The sequence below is a fragment of the Hypanus sabinus genome, chromosome 1, assembly GCF_030144855.1.
Source record: "Hypanus sabinus isolate sHypSab1 chromosome 1, sHypSab1.hap1, whole genome shotgun sequence".
Taxonomy (NCBI): domain Eukaryota; kingdom Metazoa; phylum Chordata; class Chondrichthyes; order Myliobatiformes; family Dasyatidae; genus Hypanus; species Hypanus sabinus.
Window position 1 is genome coordinate 111,307,871 of NC_082706.1, and position 20,566 is coordinate 111,328,436.

At 39.5% G+C, this 20,566-nt stretch overlaps 1 protein-coding gene across 3 annotated transcripts; it reads right to left on the reverse strand.

Moving 5' to 3' along the window:
* Positions 1-1,416: 1,416 nt before the first annotated feature.
* myd88 (MYD88 innate immune signal transduction adaptor) lies at positions 1,417-20,563 on the reverse strand. 3 transcript variants are annotated; one of them, XM_059974593.1, is made up of 6 exons: positions 20,407-20,563; positions 19,719-20,079; positions 8,264-8,350; positions 6,049-6,229; positions 4,020-4,111; positions 1,417-3,265 (listed from the first exon to the last, which is right to left on the reverse strand). In XM_059974593.1, the coding sequence occupies exons 2-6, from the start codon at positions 20,053-20,055 to the stop codon at positions 3,111-3,113; spliced, it is 852 nt and encodes a 283-aa protein (XP_059830576.1). In that variant the 5' UTR covers positions 20,056-20,079; positions 20,407-20,563; the 3' UTR covers positions 1,417-3,110. The 3 variants fall into 3 exon arrangements, with proteins under 3 accessions (XP_059830576.1, XP_059830594.1, XP_059830585.1); XM_059974611.1 differs by having other exon boundaries at positions 19,719-20,074; positions 20,407-20,554; XM_059974602.1 differs by having other exon boundaries at positions 20,470-20,551.
* Between the last annotated feature and the right edge of the window lie 3 nt (positions 20,564-20,566).

A 20,566-nucleotide genomic window follows, 5' to 3' on the forward strand; every position in this document is an offset into this window, starting at 1 on the left:
TGATGATATAACAGTGGTCAGGTATATTGGCTCCTCTGGGTCCGTAGGCAATATGTTAGTAGCTGTTCAGTGACTTCTTCAAGCTAGCCTGGGAAGGAGTGGGAATGAATTGAATCTCAAAGTCCCCCAAAACAAACCACAGCCACAAGCCTCACCAATCAACCCTTGCAACATGGATCCCAGACTCCTGCACTTCCCTCTGACAGCAGCTAGCAAGAGGGAGAGGAAAACCTGTCAAATGCAGGTAGGCGGCACTGAACATTTGCCCGTCCTCTACACTTGCCTTTGTCGACTTCAACCTTACCCGACGCCTCTTTTGGAGAGAAGTAATAAAACCAAACATGGGCTCGTGTCCCATCTCCAGGCCACCCACTCTGCTTTCAACCTCACCAAACTCCCTCAGGTACCAGAATGCTTAATCAGTCCAACACCACACCATCAAAATGTAAATCATGGGTTCCAGTTCAATACAGCTTAGTACTAGAATCACATCTGAAAGTAGTTAAAGAATTAGTTTCGTTAACAGTCTGCAAGATGGTCGTGCTGTTCATTGGCACCATCAATCATAAAGCCTGCTCCGCTGTTGGAAGACTGAGTGATCCTGCCTTCATGCAGAATGGTGAAGCCATAAGACTACAACACTGTGTTTGAAATGGCAGGGGACAGCCATGATTCAGTGAAGCAAAGTACACAGCAATCCCTCATGTCCCTCTGGTACACCAATCTTGCTCTTGGGTCTTCAATTTTATTTCAAGAGACTGTACATTCACTAGCAGGAGTCGGGAGTGGTGGTCTGAGAACTTGGTATTTCAATCGTACCTGTAAACCAGAGCGCCATCCCCCTTCTGATTTCTTAAAGGGGAACTGCTTTCGTGACCCAAGTCTTCCTTCCAGGGTCCACTGATATCACGAGAATTGAGTAGCAATAGATTTTTCAAATGTTTTAAATACCCATGCTTGTGACTGTGAATTTCAGCTGTAGTAGTTCTGATTGGAATGTTTGATGATTCCCATCAAAGCTGCAGAGTTGCCACTTATCGGTGCCACCATTGATACAATTACATTGGAGAGTTTTAGAGGACTACAAGCCAAATGCAGGCAGAAGGTACTAGCTCATTTTTGATATGGATGAATTGGACTGAAAGGCTTGGTTCCATGCTCTATCACTTTATAACTCAAAGCCACAAACTCTTACTTTGTGCAATGTTTTCTTCTCTCTGACGCTCTGTGGAATTCAGTTTTGTACTTCCATTGGTCCCTTTTCATTCATCCTCAAAAAACTGTGGTAAAATTCACAAACACAACTTCCCTTTGACAAAACCATATGTAAAATGTTTTTTTTTAAAATGTCTTCCATGTGAATTTGATTTACAATATAAGGCAGTGTTATAATAATAATCATTAGAAATTGATAAATAAATTTGCGAAGTGTTTATTGGTGTTTTGAAAAAAGGAAAACAATAATTATGTAAAAAAGTGATTTCATTAATAATGCATAAAACCATAGCAAAAAAATGGAACAAATAATGTCGACTGTATCCTTTTCCATAGATGCTGCCAAGCCTGCTGAGTTCCTCCAGCATTTTGTGTGTGTTGCTTGGATTTCCAGTATGTGCAGATTTTCTCTTGCTTGTGAACAAATAAATGTGCAGGTTAAAAGTTATACCTGCAATGTCTAAAGGAAAAAGACTACTTTCCATTTCATTTTCTAAAATGCAGATGGAACTATTAATGTTCCAACTATTGACTACAAGTTCTCTGTCAGATAGCAAGCTCTCATGCACTGATATGGGCATCATCAGTGAAGGTAGTTTTCACCTAATTTCTAGTTGCCCTCAGAGGTATTGACAGGAGCTTGATACAACTGAATAGTTAAATAAATCACATCAGAAAGCAGTTCAGAATCAACAATAATGGTTTGGGACTGGAGTAACAAATAGGCCATTGAACAAGGATGGTAGATTTTATACTCCACAAAACATTATGGTTTTCCATAATGCCTTAAAGCTAACTTTTAATGAATTTTCAAGCCAATCAGCAAATTTTCCCATAAGCCTCTTCTTACCCTCCTTCATTTACTATTTCAACATTTTCTCTTCCTCTTCGCAGCAACTGTGTTCATGTCATTTCCACTTCAATGAAGTGCACAACTCAACAACACACATTTCTCAATGTGGAAGAATATTTCACCAATTTAACTGTTGAAATTATTAGTGAATATCTTTTGTTTATGGCCTCCAGTCTTGGAATTCTTGCGAAAAGTGGAAATGGTTTAATACCTACTTTAATTAAGTCTTTTTTTTTACAAATTTTAAGTGCTTTATCAGTCTTCCCTTGGTCTCATTTGTAGAAAATAAACAAATTTTGAACTCTCACTCTCTGGATTGTTACTCTAGAAAAGCCTAATAATATCATTAGAGAATGTATATATTTATTCCAAACTAAATTGATATTATTTGCTACTTCAACTATGCAATTTAAGATATCACTTAGGAGTACATGTACCACTTTGAAAGAAGATCATCATTTGACATCAGGTCAATTTTTAACCTGAAGTCTGAAGAACTTGAAACAAATAATAATTGTACTACCGTGTCTGCAACTGTATTGCTTGAATTTTCAGTAACCATGATGACTATATTGCTACCTCCAACAAAGCCAACATTTTAGATTGTGAAGTAATTTATAACGTAAGTTATCACAAAATAACTAACCACTATCTTCTCATGGGTTGGAAGAGGTAAGAGAAAGAAACAGGTGCTCTATTTTGAGCCCATGAAAACACAATAGGCCAAATAGGATATCTAATCTAATTACAGGCTTTTCAGTTACTTGATTTAAAGGCACAGATATGGTGATCGATGTTTCAAATAGTTTGCATTTCCTGTGCAACAGGTTCTAAACCATTATTATACTTGCTGCAAAACTTCCTTACATTTAAATTAAATCTGGCCCCTGGATTAAAAATATTCAGTTATTTTAACACTGAAGAAAGCATAGTTAACACAGCCAGTCCTTGAATATGGTTCACTGAGTGATCTTATTGTAGAATCCCCATATATTTTTTACAACAATCAGCTTGAGTGGTTTCATTCCTTGTCTAGGCACTCTCAAGGCTGTGCGAGTGCCTCTGCAAGCCTCTTCCAGAACCACGATTTAGTATTTGGGTTTGTGTAATCACAGCAAGTAATATGGCGGAGAATACTGGGAAACTCTTTCTTGATCGGTTTGCATTTGACAGGGATCAGCCGTTTGTCTCGAGCACCTGTAGAACCAGAGAAAAACATTACATTACATTTGAAATTACTCTGCTACATCCAGTTGACTCCCTTACTCTCTTCATTTAAAATTTGAATTACAGCAAGTCTGCAGAAAATACAAACCAGAAACCAGCTTTTATCCAGCACCACACCAAAAATGCTGGAGGAACTCAAGCAGTTGAAATGGGCAGCCATTTGGGAAATCCTGCCTTTTGGGCAGACAGAGCAAAGGAGCTTAATGAAGCAGTCCCAATACCCTCAGTACCCAGCACACTCTGAATGTCTGCCTGAAATTGGTTCAATTCTGAGCACACACATCCAGAATCAGTTCTGTATGGTTCAGTGATATACCCTGTAGAGTACCAAGGAGGTAGCTGGTAAGCTGCTTTACTCCCTGCTACACCTTGTTTACATGGCTGTACTGCTCCATGAAGATGCATTCTTGCCATAACTGCTATGGAAATTGGAAAGGTATCATTCAATGACAGAATGGAGGAGAGTGCCTATGCACTCAAGTGAAAAACAGAGAAACTTTGTGAAATCATGTGTACTGGTAAATATCACCTCTTAAAAAGTAAAACAGTATTCAACTAAAGAAAAATTGGGAAGTTCAAAGGTTGAAGCAAGAGACCAAATGTTGAATAAACCAGTGAAAAAGATGAATTGGGGTGAAATTCGTAAAGGGAGGATGGACCAGGTAAGAACACAGCACGCAAAAGGAATGAGTCGATGGTAATACATAATTTATAGTGAGTTTACCTGGACTAAGACTCAGAGCAAACTTTGTTTGAAAGTCACAATCGTCGCTAACCAAATAGTCATCAGAAATTACAGCCACCATTCTTTTACACCTGCCAGTTAATAAGAAAAAGATCACCCATAAGTTTCCAGTGGAACGTTTGCAATTCATTGTACTCTAGTATTTAATATTAGTACTTTAGTCATTACCTCTAACTTCCTTCCCTGTCTGATGTCAATTTCAAGTAGGAAAAGTTCCCATACTTATGTGGTCAATTACAAAAAAGATTATTTGATATAGATCACTGGAGTCCACGGATAAAATATAATTACTGACAAAATGTGATGAGATTGCCTGGAACAGAAGTGAGGGCAATCCTTACCCTGAAGTCATCACCCTGACACAGTGGTGTCAAAACAAAACCACCTCTCCCTCAATGTCTCCAGAACAAAGGAGCTGGTTGTGGACTGCAGAAAGAACAGAGCCAAGCTAACCCCTATTGACATCAATGGATCTGGGGTTGAGAGGGTAAACAGCTTCAAGTTCCTTGGTATCCACATCACCGAGGACCTCACGTGGTCTGTACACACCAGCTGTGCGGTGAAAAATGCACAACAGCACCTCTTTCACCTTAGACGGTTGAAGATGTTCAGCATGAGTCCCCAAATCCCAAGGACTTTGTATAGGTGCAGAATTGATAGCATCCCGACTACCTGTAACACTGCCTAATATGGGAAATGTACTTCCCTCAATCACAGGACTTCGTGTGTGGAGAGTGGTGCAGAAGGCCAGGCACATATGTGATTGTGAATTTCCCACAGTTCAGGACATTTGCAGTGACAGGTGCATAAAAAGGGCCTGGAGGATCACTGGGGACCCGGGTCACCCCAACCACAAACTGTTCCAGCTGCTACTATCCCTGGAAACGGTACCACAGCATTAAAGCCAGGACTTACAGGCTCCAGGTCAGCTTCTTCCATCAGGCCATCAGACTGATTTATTCACACTGACACAATTGTATTTCTCAGCTATATTGACTGTTCTATTGTATATCTTACTAAACACACTATTTATTACAAATTACTATAATTTGCACGTTGTACATTCAGACAGAGAAGTAACAAAGATTTTTACTCCATGTTTGTGAAGGATGTAAGAAATAAAGTCAATTCAATCAAAACATTTCAAACATGCAAAAATGAGGAAGCACGTGGCCATTCCAATTCATCAATTCATGCTAAAAAGCATTGAAGGAATATATCTATCACAGTTATGGAAATGTACTTTCAGATCTCAATCCACCATTCAAAAATATTTTAAGTTTGACTTCCCAGTGCTTGAATCACATCCCACAAATGACTCAGCGAATTTTTCTGGCTGAGGCACTCTGAGTGCTCCCAAATTCAATCTTTGCAACTCTGTTGCATTTATTGCTTACAAAATTAAATATTTAGGGCGAATATATTCGACTGGGGGTAAAAAAAGACATATTAGCTCTGTGTTCTCCTCATTGCTACTCAATCATCTGTGCAGAGGAACCTGAATTATGTTTTCAAATGATCTTGCTTGATTTTGAGCTTCTTGCCAAGCCATGTTGTTAAGGTATACTTATGAATAAGAATTCTGAGTAGGGTATCAGAAAAGATGCCGGAACAATGCTGTACGAAGCCTAAGGAGACATAATATCCAAGAGGTAATGCATGCTTGGGAAGACGTGGCATTGTGTGTCTTCCTAAGATTTTAAATATTGGGAGGCTATAATACCTTATGTCTGGATCAGTTGTAGACTAGTAACCAGGGACTAATTGCTAATTATTGGTTAACAATTCCATTTGTGTTGGACCACCTGATTAGGAAGGTTAATAGAAGGGAAAGATGGGCCTGAACGCCTCATTCTCAAGAAACATAGTGAAAACCTCTCCTTATTCCCTATGGCAAACTACAGGGACAGGAGGTTAGCACTCCCAAGACACATTAAATTCTCTGCTAATGTGGCCATGCCCCAAAACCTGTTGTATTCCCAAATCCTGCTTGACAGTTTCTGCATACCTTTTCTCAATGAGCTCACTAGAGATGGTCCATATGCATGACCCTGGCAGCACATCACGATCAAATACACACAGCTTAAGTTTGTATGCAGTCTGTTCGAGTTGCTTGATCATTTCATGAACAAACCAAATGTCAGCTTGACAATAGCAAATAAAGGCATCAAAAAGTCTAGGTGTATCTCCTGTAGGACAAAAGAGCATTTATTAATCCATCACCTGGTACATGTATATTCTACAGCTCTGAAAGAATTCCTCTGCTGGTAGACTGCCCTCACCTGATATCACCTATCACTTGCCAGCTTGTACTCCTTCCCCTTCCCCACTTGCTTATTCTGGCTTCTTCCCCCTTCTTTTCAAGTCCCCATGAAGTGTCTTGGCGATGCGTCAACTGTTTGTTCCTCTCTGTCCTGTTGAGTTCCCCCAGCATTTTTGTAAGTGTTGCTCTGGGTTTCCAGTATTTACAGAATTGATTGTGCTTCACATTTCATTCATAGAGCTATACAAGTCCTTCAGCCCAACTTGTCCATGCCTTCCTGAGCTCATTCCATTTGTCTGCATCAGGCCCATTTTTCTCTCAAACTTTCCTATCCAAAAACCTCTCTAAATGTTTTAAATGTTGTAATTCTACTCATCTCTACCACTTCTTCTAGCAGCCACCCACCGCCCTCTCTATGAAATACGTTTTATTTAGATCCCTTGTAAATTTTACCCCTCTCACCTTTAACCTATGCCCTCTAGCTTTAGAGTACTCTACGCTGGGGGAGGGGAACTACCTTTCCACATAGCCTATGATACTCATAATTTTATAAATCTCCACCCCTCAGCATCCTTCACTTCAAGAGAAACTGTCCTAGTCTATCCAGTATTCAAGCCCTTCAGTCCTGGCAAACATCCTTGTGATTATTTTCTGTATCGTGTAACTTAATCATATCCTTCCTATAGTATAGTGACCAAAACTGCACACAGTATTCCAGTGATGCACTAATTCTTGTAGTCAATGCATCTACTGTGGATCAACTGATTAACAACTAGCTATCGTCAACAACTCCAGCAATATTGGGTCATTCCAGCTACCAAGAAGTAGTTGGGAAACCAGATAGATTCCATTTTTTTTCAAGTAAGTGCTGACCATTAGATGATTGGAATGAAGGACAGCTGAAAATTTACCACACACAAATCCTATTATTTTGATTAGATGATTTTACACTATGTTACCTCTCACTATCGTTGTAAACAAAAGAAAAGCTGATTCCCTTATGTGTCCTTTCATCAGATGGTTTCCTGTTGATCAGGTGGAAATACTGAATTTACCTTAAGGTTTTAAAAATGACATAGACAGCAGAAATGAGCTAGCTGCATTATATTTTCAGAGGTGCTTCACTATAGCCAAGAAAATAAAATCCTAAATTTGAAGCATAAGACCATTATGTTTTTCTATAAATATGTTTACACTGCTTTTATTCTCTGCTTTGGACCAATGGTTGCATGCTATTACATAAAGTACACATGATAGCAAGGGTATCATTTCACTTTCATCCTCAATAAATTTCATAACTTACAGTCTGATTTAATTTTGTCTAGGCAAGTTAAAACATTATCTCTTTGAAATGATTCTTCACTATCTTATAAAACCAGCATCGTTAGTAATTATTATGCAGTTTCTCAATCATTGTCCTAAACCTTTTCTCATTATAGTTATTTAGCTTTTGGTTAAGATGCAGGTCCACATTTCCCCGTAACATCAAAAGCAGTCATATCAGTCTGTTTTGTCCTTGCTGGTTCGGAGAGCAATATATTCTCCCACTCAGTTTTCCTATGATTTATTCCCATTTTTCATCAAATCCCTTCAGTTTTTAACCACTTATCTACAAGTAAGGTGCAAGTTATAGCGGCTAATTTAACCTACACCTGGCATGTCTTAGAAATGTTGCTATGTGATTCGTATATTTGGTTTAATCTTACAGTTGAAACACATAGCCAAAGGAAGAACGTACAAACTCCAGTCAAACAGTACCAAAGATATGAAATGATCTCAGGTGCATCATAGCACTGTCCTCAGCTGCAATCGAGACCATGCATTAGGGTTAGAGCCGAGAAAATTTATTTTTAAAACTCATCCTTGGATGCTTAGATTTTTAAACGGAAGGAAGAACAATCCTTGCTATGACAAATAATAAATGAGTTACTTTGTTCTCCTGCAAGAAAAATTATTTTACCTGAAGTATCACATGTGCTCTTGGGGCCACTACTATCCACTGATGGCACCTGAACGGGTTTATTGAGGTGTTCTTTGCAGTACTTTTCTGTAAAGCACAAATAAAGATGGATTATAATACTTTAACAAATTTACAAATTTTTGGACTTAAGTTCCCTTTATTTTTGAAACCAATTTTCTATCAATTGATCTTATTCTTCCAATTTTGTTCCACATATTACTCTGATTAAAATGATTTACCCTTCCAAATTAAAAGAAAATAGCTGCTTGAGGGTGTTGTCATTATTTTTTAACTCAGACATTTTAGGGTTTTTCTTAAGAGTAACACTTTAATATTTTAAGAGTTAACAAATAGGTCACAATTGTTACAGCTATACAAGACCTTGGTCAGACCTCAGTTGGAGTACTGTGTTCAGTTCTGGTCACCCCACTACAGGAAGGATGTGGATATTATAGGAAGAGTGCAGAGGAGATTTACAAGGATGTTGCCTGGATTGGACAGCGTGCCTTTTGAGAATAGGTTGAGTGAACTTGGCCTTTTCTCCTGGGAGCAATGGATGATGAGAAGTGACCTGAAAGAGGTGTACAAGATGATGCAAGGCATTGATCGTGGCTTTTTCCCAGAGCTGAAATGGCTAACACAATGGGGTATAGTTTTAACGTGCTTGAAAGCAGGTACAGAGGAGATGTCAGAGATAAGTCTTTCACACAGAGAGTGGTGGGTGCATGGAATGCATTGCCAGCAATGGTGATGGAGCCAGGTACAATAGGGACTTTTAAGAGATAGGTACACAGAGCTTAGAAAAATAGTGGTATTTATAGGCAGTTTCTAGAGTAGGTTACATGGTTGGCACAACATTGTGGGCCAGAGGTCCTCTAATGTGCTGTAGGTTTGTATGTTCTAATTGGCTAAGTTTGCCTGGTTTCATCTGCTAATGGACTGCAGTTTATCACTTGGACTCTTGCAATACCCCAACAGTTCTATTATCACTGTTACCTTATTTTCCATTGCGATATTGGGATTCAAATTCATCATCTCAAGAACATTAATTTTGGATAACTGGTACTACACTATATTTTAACTCTGTGGTACAGGTCTAGCTTTACCTTTGCTAAATATTTTACCCCTTGCCATAGAGTTTCCTTAGGGTCATCTATATTTATAAGAGCATGGATAACCCTTATTCCTTATGGGTCTTACAAGGACACTTGGGATTAGAATGTTACTCCTGTCCTTACCACCATACAGTGGTTCTAACTCCCCTCATATTTTGCAGGGTAATTATTTGGCAGTATTCTCTAGCTCCAAGGGCAAGGTGACCCTTGATTGTTGCCAATCTTTGAAAGGTTCTCCACATATAACAGTAGTATAATGCCTACAGTCAGCAGAGGTATGATACCATTGTGAATTATTCAACATACCAAAGCTTCAGTTATCAGGAAGTACAATAAACCAAGCAGTAACATACTGATCCATTGCATCAAATTAGATTCCCCAATAAGATAATAAAATGCTCAGGTGAAAATGAGTTTTTGTGTAATTTCCAGCACTAAGTTCCATAGAATTCATTCAGCAGTTTTATTAATTGTCAATCATGTGTTTCTAGGTTTGTGTTCTATTTCAAAAAGGAAACGTGCAATCTGCAAAAATTCATTCCTCTGTAAGGCTGTTTCCTCAAAGATGAAGTCAAACATGATACCTAAATCAGCTGTTAGGTTTTAATATTTTCTGTAGGGAAAAATATTAAAACCAAGTTTGGTTTCACCTTCATTAGATCAGCTACACATTAAGACCCTCCATTACGAAGTGCAGGAATCCTGGCCTAATGTCTAAGGTGGCTTCAACAATTCTTTTTCTGCATTCAGGTATCCGTTCCTCATTGCCCAAAGTAACGACAGTCAGTATGATGATCAACCAGAAATGAGAATGAGCATGGAATAATTCAGATATTAAAAGCACCAAGTAAGATATTCACTTGAAATCTGGTTACCAGATGGAACCCTGCTTGAATCTTGCTATCCTTTGACATCCAGGGTCAATAAGAGTGATCCATATTGCCCTACCAAAGTCAACCAACCCAAGCTGGAGGAGAAATCAAACCTAGGATCTTCTTAGCTGTACTGCAATGAATATACCTTAAGATTTTAGCTACTCATTTTTTTTATTAAATAAAATATACTTTATTCAAAAATAAAATGATGTACGATACACCATTCAGTGACTCTGAATCCTTTACAGATATTTCCATTATGGTCTTTTCATTTTCACACTTTTAGCCATCCAGGTGGCATTCATATTTACATACCCTTGTTGAGAGGTATACACCCTGCCCCCACCCCCCCCCCCCCAACCCGCGGGAGAAGAACCCTAAACTGTGATACTTCCCCACAGGGCCCTTGCGGTGGCTGCACCAAGTTTGAGTGCGTCCCTCAGCACGTACTCCTGCAGCTGAGAATGTGCCAGTCGGCAGCATTCTCCCACGGACATCTCCGTGTGCTGGTAGACCATCAAGTTTCGGGCTGACCAAAGAGCATCTTTCACCGAGTTGATGATCTGCCAGCAACACCGGATGTTGGTCTCTGTATGCATCCCTGGGAACAGCCTGTAGATCAGAGAGTCCTCTGTTACGCAGCTGCTGGGGATGAATCTGGACACTGCCCCTTCCATCCTCCTCCATACTTTCTCCGCGAACCCACAGTGTGCAAAGAGGTGGGTCACCGACTCCTCCTCACTGCAGTCCTCCAGTGGACAGCGGGATGTGGGGACGACATTCCAGGCATACAGGAGGGATCGGACTGGGAGGGCCCCTCTCACTGCCAGCCAGGCGAGGTCTTGGTGCCTGTTGGTGAGGTCTGGCGATGAGGCATTTTGCCAGATGAACTGGACAGTCTGCTCAGGGAACCACCCCACTGTGTTCATCTCGTCTTTCTCATGCAGTGCCTGCAGGACCTTACGTGCTGACCACTGCCCGATGGCCCTGTGGTCAAAGGCGTTGACCTGGAAGAACTTTTCTATGAAGGACCGGTATGGCGGCAATGACCAGCTGACAGGGGTGTTGTGCGGGGAAGGGGCCAGACCCATCCTTCATAGCCAGGGCGACAGGTAGAACATAGTTGTACTTGGTGCCCACGTACCTGGGATCCACACACAACATGATGCAGCCACACATGAAGCTGGCCATCACGGTGAGGCCGACATCGGGAATGTTTCTGCCCCCATTGTCTAGGGACTTGTGCATGGTGGCCTGTCTGACCTGCTCCATCTTGGATCCCCAGATTAGCTACTAATCTGTCATCTCAGGATCTGCTATCAATTGAATCTGTAGTTCTGGAGACTCAGAATGTTAGCAGTTCCTATTTATTTCTGGCCACCCTTAAGTTGTAATGAATCTTATCTTCACGCTATTCACTACCTATTCCATTAGTTCAATTTACCTTCATTTTCTGACCATATGGAATGCACGATTGCTTTCAGCTGATTTTGTTTTCATTTTTCTTTTTATTATTCTCCAATTTTAGTGTTTAAAAGAAAAATAATGCATATTTCAAAAATATTCTTCATAATTCTCTGCTATTCCTCTGAAAAGTTTGAATCAAGTTCTCTCATCTACATGTGATTAACATATTTCATCTCATAATATACAAGGAGTAATTTACTCTTCCCTCACTCAATAAATACAACTTTTCTAATATAGGAATATTATTCAAGGAAATTCATCAAAGTAAAAAGTGAGTAAAAATGGATGCCACACCAAAGAAATGTGATTAGACATTCAATAGCCTTCACAAAGAAGTGGGCAATGAGGAATAGAGTAAGATGAAAATAGGATATTCCAAGAATTCAAAAATTCCTTGATTCAGGAGGGTCCTTTCATTGACAGTGATGCTGTAGCAGTGCCTAGAGATAGAGTGGCTGTTGATGGCTATAGCATTGGATCAGGGTTCCTGAATTTTGTAACACCAGCTTCAAATTTCAAATGGGAAAGATGGAGAAAGAAGGAAAAGAGGAGGAGAAAATGAATAAATGAGAGTAGAAGGAGCGAAAATAGTTAACGAGAATGAGAAAGAGAAAGAATGATAGGTGTCCACAAAGCTGTAGTATTTTTTAAAAAAATATCTGTTTTTTTTCCAAACATTTTTAGAAAAACTTATATCCAGGAATTGTCCATTGCAAGTGGCATTGAATTAGTTTTTAAATTGACTGGGAGAAATCACTTTTTTTTAAAAGCTTTCATTTCCCAAGCTACAATGAGTGATCACAGATGTGAAATTGTTTTGCTCCGCCTAGGCATTTAAAAATTGACTTGAGGTCAAGTCATTGGAGGACTATTGAAATTGTATTTTATCACCTGGATTGTGTATCTAAATTGTGACTTTGTATTCTTAAAAAGTGTTATCTAACAGGTGACAGATACAAACAGGAGAAAGGAAGATAGTTGAAATCCTGTTTGCTCAAACTAGGGAAGTGAAATGAGAAACTTACTGTTACTTTGAAATGTAATCTGCACTTTTTATTGACTATGGAAGTGCAGTTTTACATTAAAGATGAGACCTCTCAGTTACCAAGGAATTCCGATCTTGCCTAATCATATTGCTGGTGGATTGAGCTCCAGGACAATGATGAGAATGTACAGGGTTTCAGCTTGTGCAAAAGGGTGATCAGTACCAGCTGATGTATTAAAAGTTATCGTAAATAATTATACATAAAATGAGACATTATTCTCTTTTATTCATGTATTAAAAATCACCAGCTATGATTTCTGCATAGCCAGCAAAAATGCAGTTACTAGTCCACTGTAAACAAAGGTATGTAAAGGGAGACATCAGTCATTAAGGCAATGGGAATTGGAGGTGCACAAGATGCCAGAGTCAATGGAAGAGTTCTCAGAGATTTACCGCAAGAAGAGAACTAATTGTAAAGAAACACAATAGAAAAGTGACGTTTCACAAGAGATACCAAGTTGTATACTGCTGTATTGAGATATACATCCTTGCCACTATTTTACGTCTTATACACGTGTATAAGGGAAATGTCCTGTAAAGCATGACCTAGGAAGTAGAAATTTTGCTCCCTTTAAGTACATTATAAATATTGTAAATGAATAAGCAAGCATGCACATTATTACTCAGTGATTAGAATGACTGCAAAAACCAAGGGTAACTGACCTTGCAGTAAAATTACAAATTAAAAATAGCACCTTTAAGATTCACTTCCTTTTCTTGATAATAGAAAACTAAAGTTGTAAAGCTCCCGCTGAACAACAGTAAACATCTCTGTCTTTACCAGCTTTACAATAAGCCACAGGGTTTCTGTTATTTTTTTGCTTTGAGATCAGGATTTTTGCTAAGTCTTCAGTTATAAACTTCCTGAAGTAGCAATTTTGAGTTTATGCCGTTATATGCTTTAATTTGTGATGGTGACATATGCATAAGCAAATCCCTCATTTCAGCTGGTGGTACTCCTGTGCCTTGCAGCCTGACGAAGGCATTGGAGAGTATGGTATTCAATTCATGTAGGGAACAAAGGCATTTCAAAGATTGTTCCAAAGTTTATGTTATCAAACAATGATTTTTATAGGTTATTCTGGGATCATAAACAATTCGAAAACTATAACAATGCAGATGGTAGAGATATAAATTAATTATCTTTCTAACTTTTTAGCATATCACTGATCATTAGGGCTTTAAAATATCTACAGTATTAATATGAGCTACATTAAAAATTGTCCAGTCCAAAATTTGTTGCTGTTAATGTGGACCAATTGATAACTTGTTTAGAAAATTGAAATAATTCATCATTAAAATAGGAATATAGGGTACAGGTTTGGTTCCATAATCTATGCTGATTCTTAAAAATTTATTTTAATGAAACTGGCAAGAAATTTGAGTGCAAGTAGATCCTGTCCACAAAAGCACACTGATGTGTATAATTTACACCCCACAGGAAAGCACAAACTCCAGTAAATTTAACAGTTCAATGTTACATACTGCTGTAGCCCATGTTAACATCAAAGTTAAATGAGTGAACTAGCATCTAGATTACTGACATTCAAGTCATAAAAGCAAAAAACAGGGCATATAATATAGCAAAAATGTGTGACAAGTTAGAATATTAGGAAGCTGTTAAAAGCCAACAGAAAGCAATTTAAAAAAACCATGAGGATAGAAGAAATGAAATATGAAGGTAAGTTAGCCAAGAATATCAAAGAGAAAACCAAACGGTTTTTCAGATATATAAAGGATAAAAGAGAGGCGAGAGTGGATATTGGATGCTGGAAAATGATGCTGGAGAGGTAGTAATGGGGGACAAAGAAATGGCAAACAAAGCTTAATAACTATTTTGTGCCATTCTTCACTGTGGAAGGCACAAGCAACATGTCAGAAATTCAAGAGTGTCAGGGGGCAGGAGTGTAGTTGCTATTACTAAGGAGAAGGTATTTGGGAAGCAGAATGTTTTGAAGGTAGATATGTCCTGGACCAGATGAACCACACCCCAGGGTTCTGAAAGAGGTAGCTGAAGTGATTATGGAGGCTTTAGCAATTATCTGTCAATAATCACTAGATTATGGAGGACTAGAACATTGCAAATGTCACGCCACTACTTAAGAAGGGAGGGAGGCAGAAGAAAGGAAATTATAGGCCAGTTAGCCTAACTTCAGTGGTTGGGAAGATGTTGGAGTCAATTATTAAGGATGAGATTTTGGGATCAAGTAGTCCAAAGTCAGCATGGCTTCTCTGAGTGGAAATCTTGCCTAACAAATCTGTTGGAATTCTTTGAGGAAATAACAAGCAGGATAGACAAAGAAGAGTTAGTAGATGTTGTTTACTCGGATTTTCAGAAGGCCCTTAACAAGGTACTGCATATGAGACTGCTTAAGAAGATAAACCCCCATGGTATTACAGGAAAGATACGAGCACGGATAGAGCAATGACTGACTGGAGGAGGGAAAGAGTCAGAAAAAAGGGAGCCTATTTTGGTTGGCTGCCGGTGACTTGTGGTACTCCGCAGGAGTCTGTATTTGGATTGCTTCTTTTCACGTTATATGTCAACCATTTGGATGACAGAATTGATGGCTTTGTGGCCAAATTTGCAGAGAATACAAGGATAGGTGGAGGGGCTTGTTGTGTTGAGGAAGCAGGGAGTCTGCAGAAGGACTTGGACAGATTGGGAGAATGGCAAAGAAGTGGCAGACGGAATATAGTTTAGGAAAATGTTATGATGCACTTTGGTAGAAAGATTAAAGGTGTGTACAATTTTCTAAACTAGGGGAAATTTCAAAAGGTGCAAAGGGACTTGGGAGTCCTTGTGCAGGATTCCCTAAAGGTTAACTTGCAGATTGAGTTTGTGGTGAGGAAGGTAAATGCAATGTTAGCATTAATTTCAAGAATGATGAGAATCCAAGAGCAAGAATGTAATGCTAAGGCTTTATAACAGATTGGCCAGAATACCTTGGTGTATTATGAACAGTTTTGGGCCCCTAATCTATGAAAGAGACATGCTGGCATTGGAGAGAGTCCAGAGAAGGTTCACAAGAATGTTTCCAGGAATGAAAGGGTTAATGTTTGAAGAGCATTTGATGGTTCTGAGACTACTCACTGGAGTTCAGAAGAGTGAGGGGGAATCTTACTGAAATCTATCTAATATTGAAAGGTCTAGATAGAATGAATGTGGAGAGGATGTTTCCTATAGTGGGTGAGTCTCGAACCAGAAGGCACATCCTCAGAATTGAGGGATGTTAATTTAGAACAGAGATGAGAAGGAATTTCTCTAGCCAGAGGGTAGGGAATCTGGAATTCATTGCCGTGTATGGCTGTAGAGGCCAAGTCATTGAGTGTTTTTAGAGCAGATACTGATAGGTTACTGGTTAGTCGAGGTATCAAAGGTTATGGGGAAAGGCAAGAGAAAATGGTTGAGAGAGAGAATAAATCAGCCATAATGGATTGGAAAAGGAGTCTCGATTGGCTGAATGGCCTAATTCTGCCCCTATATCTTATGGTCTTATAGTCTCAGTCCTTCCACAGCACGTTCATGTAATTAAACAAATTTGAAATTAAAAATTTGGAATTGCAAAAGGTAATCATACGATTACTGGAATGCTGTAAAATCCCCATCCTCATAAGCAAACCTACTACTCTTCCTCTTGTTTGCCTGAACGTAGCTGCAGATCTAACTATGTGGTTCATTCTCAACTTCCATCTAAAATGACAGTGTAATCTATTCATTTCAAAGGGAAATTGGGATAGACCATCATGTCAGGCCTTCCACTGGTGACCACACTATGAACTAAAAAGAGACTTACCTTTATTTTATCTATTTCTAATTCTAAGACTTCAGCAAACTTAATCACAACAAAATATAATGTCATCAAAGACTATCTCAATTGGGTAAGGAATTTATCTTTCATAAGATCCTCATCTTATATGCATTTTCCACATAAGCTTCTGAGACACTGCACTGAGAAAGGCGAAAGAACCAGATGGTCTGTGAAACTACAGAGATAGATGGCCAGATTTAGCACAATTTCCAATGTCTCCACATTGCGCAAGAAATAGAAATTCTCTATTCATAAGTGTTTTTCCCCAAACTACTTTATAATCAATGAAATTTAATCTGCAAGGACTATTGTGTAGAAGACACAATATTTGATTTATGCAGAGAAATAGCTCAAAAAGCAGCAGATGGTTTATGCACAGAAATTTCTTTTAAAATACCAGCAATGAACATAGAGCATTACACTACAGGATCAGGCTCTTTGGCCAATGATGTCTATGCCAACAATTCCTACAAATTAAACTGTCTGTGGTCTATCTCTCACAGTTCCTCGATAGTTCAATGCACAAAATACTAGAAGAACTCAGCAGGTCGTGCAAGATCTATGAAGGAAAATAAACAGTTGATGTTTGGGCTACGACCCTTTATCAGGACTTGGACTGAGATGTCCACTGCTTATTTCCCTTCACTGATGCTGCCTGATCTGCTGAGTTCCTCCAGCATTTTGTATGTTGATTTCCAATGTCTCTCATGTCCTTCACAGTTTTCAAGATTCAAGATTGTTTAATGTCATTTCCAGTATTTAAGTGTAAAGGAGAACAAAATAATTGTTCCTCCAGATCTGATGAAGCACAAAAAAATAATAAGGTAAAGAACATAATAACAAAAATGCAATAAATATAAATATATGGCTTACATACATAGATTATTTGCACGTCCATAAAATAATGCTACACACAAGAGTATTTGTACATTAAGGTGACTGACAGGAAATAATAAAGTAATGGTGGTGTGAGGGAGTGAGGCGGGGTGAGTTAGAGGGTGAAGGTGTTGATCAGCCTTACAACTTGCAGAAAGTAACTGTTTTTGAGTCTGATGGTCCTGGTGTGGGTATTACGTAGCTTCCTCTGGGAAGGAGTGGGACAAATAGTCAATGAGCAGGGGAGGTGGGATCCTTTAAGATGTTACTGGCCGCTTTTCCAGCACCTTTCTGCACATGTCCTTGTTGGTGTGGAGGCTGGGGCAGGTGATGCATTGAGCAGTTTTGACTGTCTGTTGTACAGCCTTCCTGTCCGCCACAGTGCAGTTTCCAAGCCATGTAGTAATGCAGTTTGTCAGAATGCTCTCTACTGCGCATCTGTAGAATGACAGTTCATATATCTACCTAAATGCCTCCTAAACACTGATATCCTGTCTCCTTCCAGCACTTGCCCTGACATTGTGTATCAGGCACCTACCACACTGTGTAAAATATTGCCATGTAAGTCTCCTTTAAACTCCCTGCCCGCCTTAAAGCTATGCCCTAGGACAAAAACAATCTCCCCCTCATAATTTTATACACTATCTTCCCAAGATTCCTCACTACGTCAATTCTAAGGATTTTGCCATTTACTGTATACTCACCTCTCATATTTGAGTTCTCAAAGTGCAATACCTCACATTTGTCTAAATTAAACTTCATTTGCCATTTCTCTGTCCATATTGCCAATTGGTTGACATCCTGCTAAATCATTTGACAACCTTCTTCATTGTGCACAACTCCAAGTTTTTTTAAAAATCATACTTTTTTGTACAGATCAGTGGTCCCAGCACCACTGATCATTGATCTGTAGTCAAAACCCAATTCCAACATCTCTTCTGTCTCTATGGCCAAGCCAATATTAAATTCAATCTACCAAGTTTTCATGAATACTATTAGCCTACTGGACCAGTCTACTATAAGCGATCTTGTCTAAAACTATATTAACAGGCATTTAGGTAGACGTGTACTTCCACTGCCATACCATCAATCATCTTTGTCATCTCCTGAAAATATTCCAGCTTGTAAGACATGAACTCATCCTCACAAAACCACACCGACTCTACCTAACAAGTCTGTACTCATCCAGATGAAAGTAGATCCTATCCCTGTTTTGCCTCTACTGCCCTTCTTAAACAGAGGAACAATACTAGCTATTCTCCATTCCTCTGGGACCTTCCCTCGCACTAAAGAAGATACAAAGATCTCTATCAAAGCCTCAGTAAACTCAGAGACAGTTTCTGCTTCCTAATTTACTGCCTATCTTTGCAGGTCCACATCTCACTTCCTGCCTGCCATAGGCACCACCATGGACCATGATCTCTGGCTGCTTGCCCTCCTCTTTCAGAATGACCCATGCCTTCTCAGAAACATTATTAGCCCTGGCACAAGGGAGGCAACACACTATGCTGCAATCTCACTTGCAGCCACAGAATCATTTAATCTGTGTCTGAGACCACTGTCACTATTGCTTGTCTAGTACTTGACCGGTCATGGTGGTACTCAGCTGGCAACTGCTGTCATTTTCTCCCAAGAGGACATCCCCGCAACTTCATCCAGAACAGTATACAGTACATGTTTGAGAGAAAGCAGCTAAGGGAGACTGATGCACTACTTTCCTGCACCCTCTTAGTTGTCACCCATCTATCTGACAGAAACTTTGGTGTAGCCACCTTCCTATTTTTATAAATATCTGCCAGTGTGAGTCAGTCCAGCTGCTGCTCCAATCAATGCACAAAGTCCTAGAGGAGCTGCAGCTGGTCACTCTTCTTGCAGACAAACTCACCAGGACACAAGATTTCTCTCTGATATTTCACAACTCACAAAATGAGCGTGCAACTCCACCGACTGTCATTTAACAACTCAAGAAAAATGTCTTACTTTTCAGCTGTTTACTCACCTCACTGAAATCTGAGCTTCACCAAAGCACCGTCTTGCACTTCCACAAGCTAAATACCATTGGCTCTTCTTCCAAATCGTACCAGGGAATCTTTTACGTTCATTTACTACTGCTGATCGACTTTGGTTTAATGTTTCATTTAAAGTACTGAAGCAGTAGACACACTGTCAGTTGAGGATGGCAATTGAAAGGCAAAACGCAAAAGTATAAAATAATAATACTGCATATACAAAAATGCACGGGAAATTTGAAATCAAGAAGCTTACCAATCGGTGTCAGGAGGTCTTCAAGGATATCCTCTCGCTCTATCTTCCTCAGCAGCTCCAGCAATTTGCCCACGGAAGAACCCTCTCTAGATCCCCATTCGTCTAACAGTTTACCGGTGGGATTCTCTAACCGGTCGTAGTTCCTAATCTCGAGGTAGTTAAAACCCATCTCCTCAGCGAGCTCCGTCCAGTCAGCCGCCACCACATTCCTGGCATTGAGGAAGAGGGCCAGCTTCTTCCTCACCGCGACGTTCAGAGCGCTCAGAGGGACACAGTAGAAGTCAATGGACGCTGACGAGTCCGCACTTTCCTCAACTTTCTTCGTGCAACTTGACATTCTGTGAGTTTACAGGACTCTGCACTGGGGTAGGGAGAGGGAAAAATATAATTTCTATAATCAGCCCTGCTTATTTATCCTCTCCAAAGTATAATGATAACACATTTCCCTAACTTCATACTGAACTCCCGGGAAAGAGAGGATATTTAACATCATCCCGTCAATGCAAAGCAATAATTTGCTTCATTAAAAACAGATTAAAACTATCCCCGCCTCTAGACCCACCAAGGTGTTAACGCGACAAATATAACAGCAACATATTAATCTACTGTATTGTGTAATACACGTTGCAGATGACAGCCAAAGATTGTTTTTAACTTCGAAACTATCGACGCTGAAAATAAAACACACCGAAAAAAAGACAACTATAGAAATCTTCTCTCCGGAAAAAAAAAGCAAATGATTCCAGTTTACATTTCAGGAAGCGAAAAACTTTAATGTTGAAAAAATCTCCGATTGTACTTCCTTGGTCTCCGCTCAGCTCCGGGAAGTGACGTGCTGGAACTGACGA

Excerpts from the sequence above, each read along its gene's own strand:
- myd88 (XM_059974593.1), bottom strand. The coding sequence starts at position 20,055 with ATGTCAAGTTGCACGAAGAAAGTTGAGGAAAGTGCGGACTCGTCAGCG. Across the intron at positions 8,351-19,718 it reads AGACCTCCTGACACCGATTG|AAAAGTACTGCAAAGAACAC; the intron begins GTAAGCTTCTTG and ends TGTGCTTTACAG. Across the intron at positions 6,230-8,263 it reads GAGCACATGTGATACTTCAG|GAGATACACCTAGACTTTTT; the intron begins GTAAAATAATTT and ends TTTGTCCTACAG.